This window comes from Saimiri boliviensis, chromosome 13, assembly GCF_048565385.1.
Source record: "Saimiri boliviensis isolate mSaiBol1 chromosome 13, mSaiBol1.pri, whole genome shotgun sequence".
Classification (NCBI taxonomy): domain Eukaryota; kingdom Metazoa; phylum Chordata; class Mammalia; order Primates; family Cebidae; genus Saimiri; species Saimiri boliviensis.
Genome location: NC_133461.1, coordinates 13,458,256 through 13,479,036, shown reverse-complemented (window position 1 = coordinate 13,479,036; position 20,781 = coordinate 13,458,256). Strand labels below are relative to the sequence as shown.

General features: G+C 34.4%; 1 protein-coding gene across 3 annotated transcripts in view; it reads left to right on the top strand.

Moving 5' to 3' along the window:
• The window catches only part of CDH7 (cadherin 7), a 132,041-nt gene that overhangs the window by 99,693 nt on the left and 11,567 nt on the right, over positions 1–20,781 (top strand). For all 3 annotated transcript variants that reach the window (XM_074383282.1, XM_039463772.2, XM_074383281.1), the window contains exons 8-11: positions 7,760–7,896; positions 8,831–8,952; positions 9,616–9,733; positions 12,860–13,111. In XM_074383282.1, the coding sequence (XP_074239383.1) occupies positions 7,760–7,896; positions 8,831–8,952; positions 9,616–9,733; positions 12,860–13,111 (629 nt within the window). The remainder of the gene's footprint in view (positions 1–7,759; positions 7,897–8,830; positions 8,953–9,615; positions 9,734–12,859; positions 13,112–20,781) is intronic.

The window sequence follows — 20,781 nt, the reverse complement described above, 5'->3', positions numbered from 1 at the left end:
AAAGTTAGGGAATATTACTTTTATCATGAGCTGTCCTCTTAACAATCTTTAATTGTAATCAATAGTAATTGCCCATGGTTAACTAAAAAAAAAAAAAAAAAAGTTTGTTGAAATAATTGGGTATTCCTCAAAGAATCAAAGAAAAAAATTGAGTAGCCAGTCTTCAGAAAAGAGAGGAATGAAGCCCCTCTGTAAATAAATGTAGCAAGGGTAGCAGGCTCAGAATGTGGCAACTGTGATGAATCAGCTACAGCTCTTTTCTTAGGCTCTCTGTTTAAGATTCACATTTCCTGCAAAGTTCCTGCAAAGTTTTTTTGTTTGTATGCTTGTTTTTTTTTGTTTGTTTTTGCATATCTTCATATATGTGGCCATCTCTTCTCCAAAATGTTCTGGACATCTTGAGTACCATCAAGTTTGCATGAGTTTGAAAAAAGTTTAAATCCTTAAAGGCAAATTGTGTTGACATAATCAGAAGAAGGGATGAGAATACAAGCATGATGTCTGCTAATCTGCTGTCATTAAGTTTAGAAATAATTCATTTTTATTCTTTTTATTTTATTTTATTTTATTTTTGAGACAGGTTCTCACTCTAACACGCAGGCTGGAGTGCAGTGGCACAATCACCACTCACTGCAAATTCCACCTTCTGGGCTCAGATAACCCTCCCATTTCAGCTTCCCAGCAGCTAAGACTACAGGCACCTAACACCATGCCCAGCTAATCTTCTGTGAAGACCAGGCTTTGCCATGTTGCCTAGACTAGTCTCTAACTCCTGAACTCAAGTAATCCACCACCCTCGGCTTCCCAAAATGCTGGGATTACAGACGTGAGCCATAGTGCTTGGCCTCAGTAGTTTATTTTGAAGTTTACTTATTGTTGAATCCCCAAGAGGCATGTAGTATTATTCCTGTGTTGTAAGTAAATAGATCCCTGGCCACACAGTTAGCAAATATGGTTCCAGGATTTCGGTGAAGTCTATATCAAACCTGCATGATCCTTATAGCAATACACATACACATGCAAAAATGTACGCACACACCCCAACAAACTTTATAGTAGAATAAAATTTCAATTTAAATTATTCATCTATTTTGATTGATTAAATTTCTCCCTGCTTTTGTATTACATTATCTTTTGGCCCTTTGGGAGTACTGATGATATATTTGTGTTCATCTAGCTCACTCACCTGTGCTTTCTGTTTGTGAACACTGCTATGAAAATTAATAGCTGATGATAAGAATGCTACCTCTGAATATAAAGAAGAACATTTTAATTGATCTCTTTAGCTTATCAAATAGCTGTAGTGATAATCACCAGCATTCACTAGGGAATTCATTTTGTAACAGATCATCAGAACACTGAAGGCACACAGATATATGAGATACGGTCTTTTACAGAAACCCTCTTGTTATGTAGCTGTAGAAGAGATCTTACATGAAAACTCATGTTTAAAAATCCAGTGTTAAATCTAAAGATGAGAATTCATCTTGTAAGACTTTCTCCCTGAACAGATGAAGAAACAGAAAAGCACAGATGAAAAGCCCCAATTCGTACAATAGGTTAGTGGCAGGGTCGTGGCCAGAAACACTGTCCTTTAATCCTCCACATATGGTTCCTGATGGTATAGCACAAGGAGCATTTGGTAAACTCCGTGGATCACACACCCTGAAGGTTTTCTTTAAAAAATGCATGACTTCTGATGTAATTGAAAAGGCATGCTGCTTTAATGCTACTAGTTTGTCTTCAAGGAATAGCAGGACTAAAATAATTGGAAAGGAGGTAAAACAGGAATACAGAATGACCAACAGGAGGAAAGACACAGAATTGGGGATGTGTGTGGTATATTTGTTCACCAGTTAATACATCAATTTGACTGGTTAGGAGTTTAGATAGGAAAGCAGAGGGGGAAGAACAAAGGGAAGCTGAATTATAGCGATATAGGTGATTGAAACTAAAGTTAATTTTAGGCAACATAGTGTACTGGAAAACTGGATCAAATAGTCATGATTCTTTTGGATCATACCTTCAACTGATCCAAATTTTAGAGTCTCCAGTATCAAAATAATCTCAATAATAATATCTTCTTGCGTTAGTTAGAAATTGTGCTTGGCTAGGAGCGGCAAAGTTTATCACTAATGACTTCCAAATGAGAGGTCTGGAGCTATGCTCTCAGGAACTGATACCTTGGCAGTATAATGCCATTAAGAGCCTTGGCTTCATTTTTTAAGCACTTGTCACTGCTTATTTACAATATGGCTTCCAGATCTCTTCCATGTGTTTATGCCCCAGGTGAGAGAAAGAGGAAGGGCAAAAATCAAATGCCAGGTAAATTAACAACAATCACCCATTCTTTAAGGAGTTTTTCAATTATTAAGGAAAAAAGGTAACTGTATTTTAAAGATTACATCCTGTACAAAGAAATGTTTAGAAGGTAGGGTAATTTGGGGAAAAGGTTGATGAATTTGCTCATAGATATATTGAAATTGAATTAATGATGGAAGACATCTGTAAAGCAGTGTACAAAATCTCAGGAACTGGTTTGAGGCTGGACATTGAGATACAGAGCTGTCAGCATAGCTATATAAGGCAGAAGCTTAACTGCTGTTGCTGCAAAAATATGGAAGTGATCTAATTGTCCACTCTTATGTAGACTAAAGTAAGCCAAGTATTTTAGGCTGTAATTTGCAGAAGGTAGGGAGATGGTTGTGAGTTTACACATCACTAATGGCATCAGAAGTTGCATTATAGTTAATGGTGGTTCATGATTAGGAAATCACCTATCCTCACCTGTCTAATTCAGTCTCCAATAACTCAGGCAACTGCATTTCTCAGTCCCCAGGTCAGTCAATCCACAGCATCAGATAGTGTCTTCCTTAAGACTTCTTTTAGGACCTTTCTTCCCTTTGACTCAATTAGCCCTCCCACATTACTAAGGCAGGGATATTTTATACTTCTCATTCTAAAAAGTGTTTCTATTTTCCTTATTTTTCTTATCTAAAGATTTTCTTCCCCTCAAGTACCTATATAAATTAGCTAATGCTTCATACAACAGCGTAAACTTTTTGCATATCCAGAGGGGCTGGTAGAAGTAGGAAACACCTTAATACTAGGTGATCCCAAGTCCTTATCATTAAGAGATACAATAACGCAGTGGCTCATGCATGTAATTCCAGCACTTTGGGAGGCCGAGGCAGGTGGATCATGAGGTCAGGAGTTCAAGACCAGTCTTGCCAAGATGGTGCAATCACATTTCTACTAAAAATACAAAAAATTAGCTGGGGGGCGGTGGCAGGCACCTATAATCCCAGCTACTCAGCAGGGTGAGGCAGAACTGCTTGAACCTGGGAGGCAGAGATTGCAGTGAGCCAAGATCATGTCACTGTACTCCAGCCTGGGCAACAGAGTGAGACTCCATCTCAAAAAAAAAAAAAAAAAAAAAAAAGAAAAAAAAGAAAAAATCCAGAAAAGAAATGTAATAGCCACCAGGCATCAGGACTGTTCTGGAAGGTCAGTTTAATCCTTGTCTTTGCCAAAGCATCCCAACTCTTCTCAAGCCAATATCTTTCCCCAAACCTGCCGTGACTTTCTTCATAGCAACTTATTAGTTTCTTCCTCAATATTTATTTTTTTGGTTGCATTTTAAAAATATATTTATTTATGTAATGTTTGTTCTGAATTAGTATGTCACTTGCAGGTGCTCAAGAATAAGTGCTGAATGTGTAAATGAATAAATGGAAGATATAAAATAAGAAAATTATATTATAAATTACCATATATAAAAATCTGTACTATTTAGTGAGATCTAAGTGGGGATTATAGTTATTAGCAAATATACACAATTTAGAAGGGGGACCAGGCATGGTCTGTGGTTCAAGCCTGTAATCCTAACACTTTGAGAGGCTGAGACAGGAGAATTGCTTGAGCACAGGAGTTTGAGACCAGCCCTGGCACCATAGTGAGACTGTGTCTTTACAAAAAAAATATAAAAATTAGCTTGGCACAGTGTTACACATATGTAGTCTGAGCTACTTGGAAGGCTGAGGTGGGACAATCACTTGAGCCTGATAGGTAGAGGTTGTAGCGAGCCTGTGGTTATGTCACTGTAACCTGTGGTTACGTCACTCTGCAGGCTGGGCTACAGAGTGAGAATTTGTCTAAATAAATAAACACAGCTACAAGGGGAGAGTTTGTCTAAATAAATAAACACAGCTGCACAGTTCATAATTTAGAAATGATAACTATTTGAATGATAGGAACTTCTGTTGCCCAGGTTTTTCAAAACAGATGGAGGCCTAGGTTATAGCTAGATCCCTAAATTATTTGTGGTTTTCTATGAGGCAAATAGTGGTTGGAGACATTTAACATATTAAATAACTTCTCAACTTTAATGCTTTTTATTTTAATGCTAGGATCTTTGAGATTACTGATATTAGAGACAAGTGTTTTAATCATTGACTTTAGCCCTGTGGGGAATCACATGAATTCATTTAGACTGATGTCTGCCGAGTTCAAGGCCTTTTTGCTTTTAAGAATCTAGACATCTATTTTTTCATAAATATTCAAACATTATCTCAGTTATTAACTTTGAGATTTGACAAAGAGCAATGCAGGTTTTAATATTGGCTCAATTGATGCATGAGTGTATGGGTTATAATCTTGTTAAAATTCTCTTCTCAAACATTAATTATCACTTGTCCTTTTGCTATTGGATATGGCTTATATAAAAGTGTATTTTATATATGTATATTGGTTGCATACATATATGTATATATGCAATATATGTACTTACATATATAAATATGTATATATGTATACATAGATACACCCATAATCCTGTTCTAGGTAAGCACATTCTACCCTGTATCTCACAGTAAATGCAGCTATGAAACCTGGTTAGAGTGCAGCCATTTAGGACTCTGGAAAGTAAATATTAGCAGATAGTTTAGTGAAGAAGAGTACTACAAAGTATCTCCAAACCTGTGATGAGTTTACCATTATTTTCCTTCTACTGTTCCCTGTCCTGGAGTAATAATTAGAAAAACATTAGCAGAATAAATCCAAAGCAAGGTGAAGACATAATACAATGAAGATAAGAGCATAAATCAATACATTTCAAAACAAATAATACAGAAATCAATAAAATTAAAACTTTGTTTTTTTAACAGATGTAAATATTGATAAACTTCCACCAACACTGATAAAAGAAAAAGAAAAGCAGAAAAAAATGATAAATATTAAGAACAAACAAAAATATGTCATAGACCCTGCAAACATACAAAACAGAATAAGAAAGTACTATAAACAGATCTATTGACATAAATTTTATAATTCCAATGAAATTGAAATTGGACAATTTAAAATAAATGGATCAATTCTTCAAAAAGAAAAAAACTCTCAAAACTCACTCAGAATGAAATAGAGAACCTAAATAATCCCTTAACTGTCAAATAAATTATAATTTTAGTTAAAAACTTTCTGAAAGTGGAAATATCCCAGCCCAGATGTTTCACTAACAAATTTTTATGAAAAATTTTAAGAAGAATTACCGTCTACACAGTATTGTTCAGAAATACAAGAAGAGGGAATGCATCCCAACTTATTTTACAACTCCAATCTTATCCTTACTACCCAAACCAGGTAGACATAATATAAGACATAGTACAAGAAAAGAAAACTTTAATCAAGACTTTCATGGAGATATTTCCCAGTGAACATTTAGATAACTCAAGGAAGCAATATATAAAAGAATGATTCACCATGATAAATTAGGGTTTATTCCAGAAGCATAAGAGCAGTTTAATATTCAAAAATTTGTTAATATAATTCATCATATTAAGAAATTAAAGAAGAAAAAACACAGTGTCTGACCAATTGAAAAAAAAAAATGGAGGAAGCTGACACTCCCACCATGAGAACGTTCAGGCAGTGTCGTGGAGAAGAGCCCACTTGGCATCACCAACTCACCATCCATGCTGTGCACATGCCATCAGCGTGAATAAGACACTTTGAAACTGGATCCCCCAATCCCAGTCAAATCATCCAGTGACTGTAGACCCAGCCAATGTTTGACTACAACTCCCTGGGAGATCAAGAGCTAAAACTGTCCTACAAACACACTTTCAAATTCCTGCCTTAAAAAAGAATATATAATATTTTATTATTATTGTCTGATGTCACTAAGTTTGATGTATTACAAGTAATAGGCATATACACAGGGGTAATAATAATGAGGGCTCATAGTGCATAAATTGATAAGAGATGTGAGGAAATAAAGGCAAATTGATTTCAAGAAAATGTTGCTAGCATCAATAAATTGTAGGTCTCTATCAAGATGAAGAATTGCTGGAGTGGGAGGTGGTGGACAGAGAGTAAGATGGTTGAAGTAGAGTTTCCAACTCTACTTCGTATATTAGAGCTGACCTATAATGCATATAATATATGCATTATAGTAGTGCATATATTAGAGCTGACAAGCCAAGGGTATGTTCATAAGAATCCATGCTAATTAGAGCAAAGGAGCAAATTGGAGTCAAGGAGATCAAGAGTATGAAAGGCCATTATGTTTAATGGATCATGAGTGTAGTTGAAGCAGTTACTAATAATCATGCCTAAAATGGGTGTATTTTGTTTTTCTGTTTGTTCTTTTGTTCATTTGTTTGCTTAATTGTTTGTTTTTAAATGAGAGCCATCTCACCCAACCAAAAAGACTGTAAGGGGACATTGCAGATGATCATCATGAAAGCAGGGTAAATTTTGCCTATAAAACAAATAATAGCTTGGACTAAAAATACAAGTGGAATAGTAATTTTTCACTGCTGGAAAAATATTTGGATTACAGATTTTTTGAGAAAAGTCTTTTACGTGCAAAAGTAGCCATGCAATCTCAGGGATTCCACTTTGAAACACGTCTTTAGAATCCTGGTTAAGACCACTGAGTAAGATTTGAAATAAATATAAAAATAAATGGAAAAGAAAAGAGGGTTAATAACAGATTGGTGCCATCAAAACAAAAGATGTTACTAAGCATATGCAAATAGGCAAGGTGTTTACATCTTTCATTTTAGAAGGGTCCATAATCATGATCAGGGTTACCAAAACTATTGTAAATGGTTTACAGGAGTCATAATAATAATAAAAATAAGAATAAATTTAGCCATAATCATGACTAGGGCTCACACCTATAATCCTAGCATACTGGGAGTCTGAGACAGAGGATCACTTGAGCCCAGGAATTCAAGACCAGCCTGAGGAACACAGCAAGATCCTGCATCAACAAAAAACAAACAAAAAAATAAAAATAAAAATCAATTGCCAAATGTGGTAATGCATGCCTCTAGTCCCAGCTACTCAGGAGGCTGAGGTGTGAGAACCCCTTAAGCCCAGGAGTTCAAGATTACACTAACCCATTCCACCCCAGCCTGGGTGACAGACCAAGACCCTGTATCAAAAATAAATAAATAATAATAGTAATAATGATGAATTTGAAAATCTAATGACATATTCAAAGCCATTGTGAAGATTACTGTGGTGTTCATTTTGTACTGTCTGACAGAAAAGCAAACATATTAGTGAGACACAGGTTATAAACCATTTAGTATGTAAGTAGAGTTTTAAATAAGGCACGCATTTATGTGATTAATATGACAGATCAGGGACTCAGCAAGATTTAGTGATGAGCTACACAAATAATGAAATCATTTTAACAAATTATAATCAAACATCCATGTTGAAGACTTTTATTTCTTCAATGTTCAATTAGGTACTCAATTGATAGAAACACAGACTTGGAGAGATACTTCAATATTGATGCCAACAGTGGAGTTATCACAACTGCCAAGTCTTTGGATCGAGAGACAAATGCCGTTCACAATATCACCGTCCTTGCAATGGAGAGCCGTAAGTTGTGAGGCTTAAAACTAAATTAAGATGGAGGACAGTGAGTGGAGAATCGAGTGTCATGAGATTATAAATTCAACTTAATTAAAGTAGTTGCTTATTTGAATTGAATAAACACTTGAAAATTCCAAACTTCTAAGCTGTGAAATATACTTGCATTCACTGTCTTTATCTGCTAACATTTACAAAATTTATGAAAACCCAAGACTAAAAAATAATGGGCCTATAGTACCTTCTTATTTTCTGAATGCAATTCACATATTGTGTTTATGCTGGAATGTAGTTAGTGAAATCGTTTTTAATAATTAGTAAAGTGATCTGTAACCAAGACAACTGGATTTGAATATTCTGATATTGAACTAATTTTAGTCCTTCATAAAAAAATAAAATAAAATAATAAATAATAAAATATAATGAAAACTATTGAAAAAGGAATGCATATTTGTATATGTATATGAATATGATATATTGGTATTTAAATATATATGCATTTATAATACATGTGTTGATAATATAAATGTATAGTCATGCAAATATGAGCTCTACCATCAAAGAATATTGAAATTTATGGCTTACTCTTCATTTTTCTTTCAATAATTTTCTCATCAGGGACTAAAAAACTACAATACACATATAGACTATAGTATACATTAAGATATATATACATACATGTAAATCCAAATACCCACATATTTGTTTATATACATATACACACATATGTATGTACATATATGTGTGTATGTATACACATGTACATATATACATACATAGGAATGTGTGTGTGTATTTGGATCATATTTTCATATTTTCTACAGCTCCTTTTAAGTAATACAGCATTATGATTCTATATTTTATTCTCAGCTTAGTTATTAATATTAGAATTGTGCTTTAGAGAGGCAAAGAATAAATGATAAGAAACTCTCTTATTTATTAGAGAATCCATCTCAAGTAGGAAGAGGCTATGTGGCCATCACAATACTTGACATCAATGATAATGCCCCTGAATTTGCCATGGACTATGAGACCACCGTCTGTGAAAATGCCCAGCCAGGGCAGGTAAGAGTCTTCAGAATGCTTTGCTTCTAATTTGTGATTTCTTAAAAAATATCCAGCAGCAGTTGCCTTTGAACGTCTTCCAGCTTTAAGATAAAATATAATCGGCTTGTTTCAGCAAAACTAACACTTTGATGTGTAGCATGAACTAATATTAAAGGAACCTTCAAATTTCAGTTTAATTGGGGTGATGAAAATTCCTCAGGAGGAAAAGGTAAACATTGTAAAAGCCCTGTTAAATGGCTACGAACTTAGACTCCTTTAAGGAGAAAGATATAGCATAGTAAACTGATTGGGCTGTTTCCCACCTTACACAACAGGGTTTAAGTATCTTAAAATCCTAAGAATTCAGTGCAGTGCAGTCTCAGTTGGTTTGTTCATCTATTGTTCAGTGTCTTGTGATGTTTACTGGGATGTCTAATCAATTGGTACAGCTTATTTCTGAAGTTCACAAAAGTGAATTCAAACATGAACTATGAAAAGGACATGATTTGTTTTTCAGAGCCCGTTTTTAGATTGGATTCATAATAATACATCTGATCCTTTCTCCCTAGCTCATTCAGGGAGATGATATTTATTATAAAGTGTAAAATTACTCTGTCCTGCCTCAGAAAACGAAACATAGCACACCAATGTGCTTTCATGTTGTACTTTCCCCTTTCCTAGGTTATCCAGAAAATCAGTGCTGTTGATAAAGATGAGCCATCCAATGGACACCAGTTTTACTTCAGCTTAACAACGGATGCAACAAATAACCACAACTTTTCATTGAAAGATAACAAAGGTAAGGTATTAATATTGTTACCGTTAGAGGTAGCAGGTATAGACACTCTAAGCAAATACTTTTTCTCCCTCAGGAGTGCTGATTATGGATTTTTTTTTAAAGAAAGGACATTAATTAATTAAAGGGCAATGAGCACCTAAAGTAATTTTTATCTATGGATTTACTGTCACGAAGGAGAAGCTGCTATTTAAATCATTTTAAGCCTAAAGCCAAATAAGAGAGAAAGCTGGATTTTTCTTTTGCTTTTCTTATAGGTACTCATTCTCTTATTTGTATACCAAGTTCATTATCCAAATAATCTATTAAGTTGATTGTTATCTAAATACCTTAATAAGTACTATGCTCAGAGATGCCACTTGAGATGTTAGAAAAAGAACTGGACATGACACAGTTTAATCTAAATCAACTTTGACTTAATGTTTTCAGTAATAACATCTGTTACTCATTTATTTTTACATAAACACAAATGTAATTCATGCAAATAATAATAAAATAATATATTTATGAGGCTAAGAAATATAAAATTAAAACTAAGAGAATAACTCCCTCTCATATCAAATTGCATTTCTCTGCTTCAAAGGTAAATACTCTTAGCACTTCCCTAAATGTTATTATAGTAACATATTTGCAAATAGCTATAAGTAGATTTTGGTTTTGCTTAATAATATATATTGACAATTATAAGGACTTAAAGCATTAGCACCTTCTATCATTGTCTAATTTTGAATGATATATTTGAATGGGTTTTTATTCAAGATATTTACTTTAGCAGAAGGAGAGCATTTGAAACTGATATAAAGAGTGAATAGTATCCCCTAACAACATGGAAAATAAATATTTTTTAAAAAACTTTATATTGTTTATGTAAATCTGGTTTCAGAGAAAAATATAGAAATGGATTTGCCAGTCAATACTTACTTGTTTAAAAAAGACTTCCTTCCACTTTGGGAGGCCAAGGCAGGTGGATTACGAGGTCAGAAGATCGAGACCATCTCGGGCAACATACTGAAACCCCATCTCTACTAAAGATTAGCTGGGTGTGGTGGTGCGAGCCTGCAGTCCTGGCTACTCGGGAGGCTGAGGCAGGGGAATTACTTGAATCCAGGAGGCAGAGATTACAGTGAGCCGAGATCTCTCCACTTCACTCCAGCCTGGCAACAGAGCAAAACTCTGGCTCAAAAAAAATAAAAAAAAAAGAGATTTACTTTCAAAAGGTGGATAAGAACTTTTGCCGGAAGGCATCACCTTATTTAGTGCCCTTGGCCTCAAAACTTCCATCTGAAAATAATAATTTTTCCTGATCCTATTTTCTACTCAATGAAAATACTATCTTTTCCTTCAATAATATGAAAGGCAGAGCATTCTCTACATGGGGAACCACAGACTCACTGACTTAATCATAGTTAAGAAGGATAATTCTCAGCATTTAGATTTATCTGGTACAAAAGCAGAGAAAGGAATTCATGTCCTTCACAAGGAGAATGTGAATATATCCCCCATGCGTCCTCATTCAGTACCACCATGATTAATGTACATGTGCACTAAAATGTCTCCATTTATAGGACATCCACATTGCCACACAATTGAAAACTTCTCTAGCTTATACCCAGAGCTCCCTTGACTGTACCTTGAAGGAAAACATAAATACAGAGAAAGTCAGTTCTTAAGAAGTCTTCCACCTTAGGGACCAAACATAGGACATTATAAATTTTATGATCACTTTTCTGAATATAGAGTCATATTCTCACGTTTTGGGCATTTCAGCTTGTGTTCCTCAATTCACCAAGTGTATGTGTGTTTGTGTGTGTGTGTGTGTGTGTGTGTGTGTGTGTGTGTCATTTTGTTATCAGTCGTGTTAGATTGATTACAAATCAACTTTCTAAAACTTTTGTATCGAGTAGTAAATGCATCTGACATCTGAGTTTGTAGGAGGCAAAGGCATAGACCTGAGTGGTATTGTGAAATGTATAGGAACTTACTCAAAACTGTATCCTTTAAAAACTCCAGCTTAATTGTTTAGTGAGTACCTTCTCAAATTCATACATTTTAAAATGTATGAACGATTTGTTTACATAAAAACCTACCAGATGGAATCTGAAAATCAAACTGTTTTATTACTGTCTCTTTTATAATTGCATGTAATGCATTTTCTGCAGTCTAATATGAGCTTGCTGTTTTGTGCTGTCTGAGAGAGATTTCATCTTCCTCTTTCACAAGCGTACTGTTAATTTTTTTATGCTATCATTAAATAAATCTTTTTGACAGTTTAGAAGAGAGAAAAATATGTAAAAGCACAGTGCATGAAACTCTGATCCTGATTTTTCTTCTTTTCCTTTACATTTTTATTAATAGCCATTAATTTTTAAAATCTCATACTCTTGTTAATTAAGACACATTAGTTGGAAAACTGCTAACAGATACAAAACCTATTTTTGATATATAAATCACACATATAGACTTATTGATCGCATTTTTAAAGTTTATAATTACCATAATTGCTTAGATGAAATAAAATATTGAATAGAAGTTAAACATAAATGGCCTGTTTTATCACTGAGAAAATGTTTATATACATAGAGTAAATGCAAATAGCAATATATTATTTTTAAAATGTTACAACAAAATTATTCTGAATATCTCTGCATACTCAATTTAAATAAAGCTAAAGTAGCTGATTTTACCATTTTAAATATAAATTTTGGGCTTGAAACCTGTCAAAGACAGGATAGATTGAAAATTTTATCTGTACCATATGATGCTGCAAAACATTTAACTTGTTAATAGATACCATCCTTTCTATAAGTTTATGGTGTCAAATTTGAGATAAGTAAAAAGGTGTAGTTTTTATAAAGTTGCAGTTAATGTAATAACTGATGCATAAACATTTTCATATTTTGTTTTACTTTATAACTTTGTTATACTGTATAGAAGAACATGAATGTCTTATAATGTATTAAACTGGAAATGTCTCTTTGTCCAAGAGAACTCAAAGAGAACTGTTGAAATAAATCTGCAACTCCAGAGATTTCCCTAATTAAGGCATCAAAGTAAACAGAGTGACTTAAAGTTTGGGAAGACTGGTTCCATCAGAAATCTTGTGTTATATATTTGCTTTCTTTATCCTAGACAACACAGCCTCGATACTGACCAGGAGAAACGGCTTCCGGAGACAGGAACAATCGGTTTACTATCTGCCAATTTTCATTGTGGACAGCGGATCTCCTTCACTTAGCAGTACCAACACCCTCACCATCCGAGTGTGTGACTGTGACGCCGACGGCATAGCCCAGACCTGCAATGCAGAGGCCTATGTCTTACCTGCTGGCCTTAGTACAGGAGCTCTGATAGCAATACTTGCCTGTGTCTTGACATTATTGGGTAGGTACTGTTTCCAGAAATTGCTCTGTAAGAGTTGTCACAATAACCATGGGCCACAACTTGCCTGTTTTCTTCTCCATTTGGTGAGCATATGCAGATATTCTACTGGATGGTGATTTTGTTGTTGCTGTTGCAGTTGTTGTTGAGATGGGGTCTCACTCTGTTGCCCAGGTTGGAGTGCAGTAGCACAGTCTCTACTCATTGCAGCCTCTGCCTTCTAGGTTCAAGCACTTCTCCTACCTGAGCCTTATGAGTAGCTGGGATTACAAGGGTTTGCCACCACACCCAGCTAATTTTTGCATTTTTAGTAGAGACGGGCTTTCACCATGTTGGGCAGGCTGGTCTTGAACTCCTGACCTCAGGTGTTACACCTGCCTTGGTCTCCTAAAGTGCTGGGATTACAAGAGAGAGCCACTGCTCCCAGCCTGGATAGTGTTTGGCTCACTAAGTAACACAATTGTTGGTCACGCTTTCCAGTGGTATATTTGAAGTATAACTCAGAAAAAAGTTGTATGAATTTCATTTCCAAAACGACAGTAAGGATAAATGGCTTATACTTTAAATTTTTTTTTACGATTAAAAATAATCTATCTTGTCCCAATTCTTTGCTTTAGAGCACTCTGCAGAGGAGATACACTAGACTGGAGAGTACATTTTCTATATTGTTTTGATGATATGCTTATTTTAGAAATTGTGGCTTTGTATTCTACTTTTTAAAGAAAATATTTAAGATGGCTTTCTTAAATTATTTGCAAATTTGAAATGATTACAATTTCAGAAATGCAAATGTTATATTTTAAAGTACTAAATAACATATTTAATTGTACTTTTCTGTTGTACTTTTCATTACCCAGTTAAACAAGTTTTATAACTCATATTTACAGTTATATAAGAGATTTATTCCAAAGCAACATTTTCCTTCACAGTGTAATTTCCTGTAACAAGGACAACAAGCATGTAATATTTTACCTAAAACAATAATCTGTGTTTTCTTGGGGTTTAATAGAATTAGTGAATCCTCTTATGACATTGTTAATAACAGCCTTTACAATAGTAATCACCATTGTAAAATCTAGATTTGTGGATTTAGGTAAACCTAGCTTTTATTTCTGCCTCCAACATGCATTCCTTCCCAAGGTTAATGTCAATCCTTCAATAGCTGGTTAATTTATCTAAAAGAAACCAAACTAGATTCATAAGATTGTTGTGAGAATTAAATGAAACATCTCCTACAACGAAGAGAGTGAACATTCAATATACCATATCATTTAGTGAACATTCAAAAAATTTTAGGTGTTAACTGTTGGAAAATTCTAAGCTAAGACCTGGTTAACAATACATTGTAAATGCTCTCATAAAAATGGAAGTTATTATTTTAAGTAACTTAAGCTAAACAAGTAAATCTAAAAAAAAAAAAAAAAAAAAAAAAAAAAAAAAAAAAAAACCAAGCTATATTTTTCATAGAGCTTTACACAGATTTTGAAACTTTCAGAATTTCATTAGAAATGAAAGTTAATGATCAACTAAATATAATTAGAATGCAAGACATTAAAGTTTTAAAAAGGTAAAACCATTGCAAACAAACAACTTTTTATTGGTCTAGAAGCTTCTAAAACCAGTTTGTCCAACCTGTGGCCCTCAAGCCACATGCAGCCCAGGATGGGTTTGAATGTGGCCCAACACAAATGATTAAACAGTCTTAAAACCGTATGCAATGTTTTTTGGTTTTGTTTGTTTGTTTGTTTATTTGTTTTTTAGCTCATCAGCTATTGTTAGTGTATTTTATGTGTGGCCCAAGACAATTATTCTTCTTCCAATGTGGTCCAGAGAAGCCAAAAGATTTTGGCTTCTAAAACATTAATAAAAAATAGATTTTGGTATCTAAAACATTAATTAAAAAGATGTAAATTGCAGGCCACGCACAGTGGCTCAAGTCTGTAATCCCGGCACTTTGGAAGGCTGAGACAGGTGGATCACCTGAGGTGGGGAGTTTGAGACCAGCCTGACCAACATGAAGAAACCCCGTCTCTACTAAAAATATGAAAAAAAAAAAAGAAAGAAAGAAAGAAAAAAAAATCAGCTGGGCCTGCTGGCACATGCCTGTAATCCCAGCTATTCAGGAGGCTGAGGTAGGAGAATAGCTTGAACCTGGAGGCAGAGATTGAGGCGAGCCAAGATCGCACCATTGCAATTCAGCCTGGGCAACAAGAGCGAAACTGTCTAAAAAAAAAATGTAAATAGCATATTTATTTTATAGTAGCAGAATAACCTACATTAGAAGATTTTAAAATTACATTCATGTTTAGAATGTCTTTAGCTTGAAAGCACAGAATCAGAAAGAATAATTAGAGGATAAGTAGATGGTGTGTGGAAGACTTTTTAGGTTTGGTCAATTTATCATAAACAACACAGATTATACTGTAAAGTAATAAGATTGTATTCACCAAATTTTAATTATCTTCAATAATGAATTGGTTTTTGATTATTTTAAGGCTGTCTGAAGAAACTTGCTTCACTTTAGTAAATACTTTCACCTTTGACTTTGGGGTTCCTTGCAATTTAGGTTGCTTGATGATTCTAGTTAATTAAGAATTATCAGCTAATTATTACTGAATAACTGAAATAGAGTTTTATTCGATTTTATTCATATATACTATTTATGAGTATACATATATAGTATGTACATGTGTGTTTGTGTGTGTCTGTGCATAAATATTTGGGAGATTATATTAACATTTAAGCACGACTACTCTTTCTGCTAAATTTGAAGATATTGCTTAAGTAGACACCAAATTTGAAATGCCTCTTCCACTTCTAAGGATCAAGTTTTTGTGCCCTATATTTTATTCATTTTTTTAAGAGTTACTCTCAGTCTCCAAAAATGTAAATAAAACAAAGTCTATTGTACTGAAATACAGTTTGGAACAAGGGATTTCTGCCTGCAGCTTCCATTTCTATAGTAACCCCACAACAATCAGTATCATCAAATGCTAGCATTTTAGCTCAGAAATGTGGTCTCTTTGTGTCTTATTTCCCAAGTTTTTAAAATCAGATGATCAGGAATTTTTATACTGTTTGATTTTGTCACCACTGCCATAGACTCTGGACTTTCACACAGTAAGTTCTGAAGCCAATGAGATGAAGTATTCACAGGGAGTGCAAGTGGGGCACACAGCCTGGCATGGAGCTTGATTTCTAGTACATAAATAATTCATTCTTTATGACACCTCAGAAATGAATCTCATTTCTAGGCATTAATTATCAGGATTTGTAACTCAAACCTTTTCAGACTTCTGAACAAATATTACCAGGAAAAAACAAGGTGATGAAGTGGGGATAGGGAGTAAGAACTTGAAAATCAAATTCAATTAATAATGAAATTATAAAAGCACCTGGACTTTAGACTCTTAACAAAAAAGGTACTTAACTATGTGTTAAGTTTGTGTTTCATTGATGTGACAAACTTGTAACATGACAGATGGGATGCACTGATGTTTCCAGAAATGTAATGCCAGAAGGCATCCCAGGAATTGATTCTAATCCAAACCTCTGCACCTTAAAGAGGGAAAACTTAAGGTATAGGTAGGTTTGAGGACTTGTAGGAGTTCATATCACAAGGTAGAGGATATGATGGGATAAGATTCTGGGTCTCATTATTCTCAATCACTGAATTTTATTAAACTGCACAAGAAATACATCTTGAAATTATAAAAAATGTTTACTCCTATTTAGTGGTGAAATAATTTGTTATCTGAAGTTGGATGCCAGTCTTCACCTCTATCTGTATTCTTTTAACTTTATAGATGAACTGCTTTCTGATTTTTCATTCTTGCTCTCACCTCCCTCTCTAATTTATTTGCACCTGAATTCTCTAAATGAAGAAAAAAAAGATCCAAAAGTTAGAACATGGGATTTCTTTATTTACAGTGAGTATAGTTTCAATGAGCTATAATTTCAATGAGCTCACATTTCATGATAAAATAATCAATTAGGTGCCTCAATTATTTTTTATGCAGAAAAATCTCATCAACATATGGCAAGATACTCTGGTATTCTAAATTTTGAATAGAAATTACAGCCCGTCACTTACATTGATATCAATTTAATTATGCATTTTTACAATAGTTAAATTCATACTTAACAGATACATAGTTATTCTTCCACTAGGCTAAAAATACTTTTAAAAAAATTAGACAAATGACTGGCACATTAGGTTATTTATTCAGCAGATTTTTTTAAAAAATAAAAGGAAGAATTTCAGCTGTTTTCTTTAAAAATATGGTTTCAATATTAAATATTGTACTTTTATTCTGAAAATATAGTTAAATTCTTTCTGTCCCTACACACACACACACAAATAAAACCTGTTTCTTGCACAATAAAGCTGCCACTGAATTTATTACGTTTTGGGTGTTTTTGTACTTGGACTTCCAGGTCCCAGTAATTGAAGGCCTGTAGCATTCCTTCCAGCTCTTTGCTCTTCTGACACAATTGGGATTAGTTAGACAAGCCCAGCTTCATAAACTCAGGTTTAATAAGGTGTTTGTAGAAACTGGCTGTTCACTGCATGGGAGTCAGTCTCTTTCAGTATGTCTGTGATGGTCAGCTTGACAGTCAGCTGTCATGCATCTTGTCACTTTTCTTCCCTGATCTCCCAAGTACTAAACTACAGTTGGCCACTTGTAACTGTGGCTATTCATGATTTTTTTCCAACAGAAATATTCTTTCTTATTTTTGCAAGTGATAGTGAATGCTACTGAAGAAAAATATCCATTAAACTGTGGAAAAAAAAAAAGTGATAGCACTATGTAACAAAAATGGATCCCCATCATCATCCATAATGATAGAACATAATTGTCATAGCAGCTCTAGAGATAATAATGTGCAGACTACAGTTGGCTAATTTATGGTAGCAGATGTGTTCCTTTTTCAAACATGCATGAGCATAATAAAAAATGAATTACATTTCATAAGCTCGTACTATGTGCTAGACATTAGCCTAAGTGCTTTACAAGCATTATCTAATTTAATACTCATAACATTTCCTAGGCAAGTATTACCATGCCCACATTTTATATAAGAAAACTACAACTTAAAAGAAATACACAAAAAGTTATAGGGAGAATGGGTGTCAGAGTGAGGACCTGAACACAGGGAAGGCTGACTCCCAAATGTTCTTTATAAGGTACTTTTCCAAATGCGTTTCTCCATGCGAAATATCCCTGTGTTTCTAGGAAATGCCTACAGGTCTGTGGGAATCACAGCTTGAGCACTGCCAAATTAGGTGCAAGAGTATCTTTGCTTTGTTTCACATAGCGAGTTTATTATTTCTTTGGTTAACTCTGAGTATCTATTTTATAGTATCTTCCAATTCCTTCCAGTTTTTAGAAAACACATTTAGAAGAGTATATGTTCAATTTGAGGTTATATTACCGTACAACCAAAATCTAATACACAAATTGTCTTTGTGCATAAACCATTCATTGTACTTAGGGAATTTTTTTTTTCCCTGTATTAACTGAAACTAGAGGGAAATCGTTCTCTGTCACACATTTAAAGGAAATGAATTTTGAGATACTTGTTTTGGGAAAAGGAAATATTCATTTCAGTTCAACTTTTGCCTTTCTTGAGACCTGGAAAGAATTATCCCCTTTAAGCATATGATCTATCACAGCAAGTCTAATGATGTATGTTTCTTGTTCTGTTGGAGAGCTGAAACTAGAAATCTCCATAGAAACATCAAACCTGAACAATGTTGCTACATTCCTGCCTCTCTTCCTGATTTAACCCCCACTTATATGTTTTCCTGAGTGGAATCAGTCAGGCTTCCCTCTTGTCGCTGGCATCCTCCATGGTCAATTAGTCCACACATACTGTTAATTTTGTTGGGCCTTAGATCAATTTGTTTCTGTCTCTTATAGTTGCACCTAATTTTTGTCCAGGGTCCTTTTTTTTCCTCCTGAACTGTGGCAACTCTGCCATTCTCTATCAGAACTAATTCTTCAGTATTGCAGAGCTTTAAAAAGCTTTTAAAAAGTAAATGGGATTTTGGTGCACCTCAGCTTAAAATAGTATTTTCATGAAACCCCATGGTCTACAAATTAAAATAAGACTCTCTAGGACCAGACAGCTCTCATCTTATTTTTCTCTACTCACTTGATTTACTTTAGTCAAATTGCATCAGTTGCTTTTTCTAAGACTCATTCTGCTTTGTCTTTCTGCTTGAAATACCTCTTCCCAGAATGCAAAAGTGGCTCACTGTTTTTTTTTTTTTTTTTTTTTTTTTTTTTTTTTTTTTTTCATATTCAAGACTCAGTTCTTTGGCTTCTGAGTCCCGGTTGGGTGCTGTTTCTAAGGACCCTGTAACACCTTGTGTCTAGCAGTCTTCGAGCTTCTGCTATGGCTGACTTGTCTGCTTCATTGGTTTGTCTCCTTGTTCATCTCATTCAGTAGACTGCTTTTGTAGGCAGGGAATGAGCATTATTTTATCATTATACGTATCAGCTAATCAAATGCTGATCTGACACATACAGAACATTCTACACATGCATGCCGAATCAAAGATGAATGACTTGAATGTGCTCAGTTGTGGAAAATAGTATTTTATTTGACTTTTTTTTTATTACCCATAGGAGCATCTCCATTAGACCCTGTTTTTTCTATTTCCCAAGACTCTATATTTTTAGGACATTTTTAAGAGATTCTGTCTATCTCTTTAACTTTTCAGGAAAATGGATGTGTCACAGATTAAAAGGGTTTAAATGATGTTTTCAGGTTAATAGTCATGGAACTATATAAGAGCTTAAGAAAAAAATTAGAATATGTGACTAAAGGTAGATAGAGAAAATATTGCATAGAGATGTCAGAGATAGTTTACTTATCAGTTTAAAATTCAGCTAAATGTTACAGTTGATATCTCAGTCACGCACCAGGATCATACCAACTATGAATCTTTAGTTATCCTTTGCAAAAATAAAAGTAATAGAGTAGGTCCATAAGGGCAAGTTAAAATTTTAGCCTTGCGTTGCTGAGCATCTGCATCTGCTTCAGATTCCATAGCACGTAAATCCAGACAAAATGACAAGTTGATTTCCACTCACCCTTCAGATCTTGGCTTAAATGTCACTTCTGATGACATCCTTTTCTGATCACAACCAGACGGTGCTGGTACTCCTGCATTTTTCCTGTCACTTTCCTTTATAAAACATACGTTATTTTACATCTGTGCTTGAAACATTTCAGAAGCATCAGGTGCACTTACATGAAATCTGAATGTTTCTCATGGTCCACAAAGCAAGACATGTTAGGCCACCTGCTTACCTCTCTCAGATATCAGGATGTCTGATCCTTCCCTCACCCTGTAGAAGGACCCACGGTACCTTTTTTCCCATTATTTTCAAGTGATGCTACCCTCCTCGTGAAACATTCTTGCTGCACTCCTTCACCTGTCAAGTTTAGGTTATCTTATGCCTCAGCTTCAGCGTTATTTCCTCAGGAGAAGTGTCCTAAGCACCATTATTCTCCATCATAGTATTTATTTCCTTTGTAGTACTTATTACAACTTGTAATTATATATGTTTGTTTGCTTTGCTCAAATATAAAAGCTTTTGATCTTTAAGTCTGTCCTCTTAACTAGTATATTATTGGGCCCTATCATAGACACCTATAGA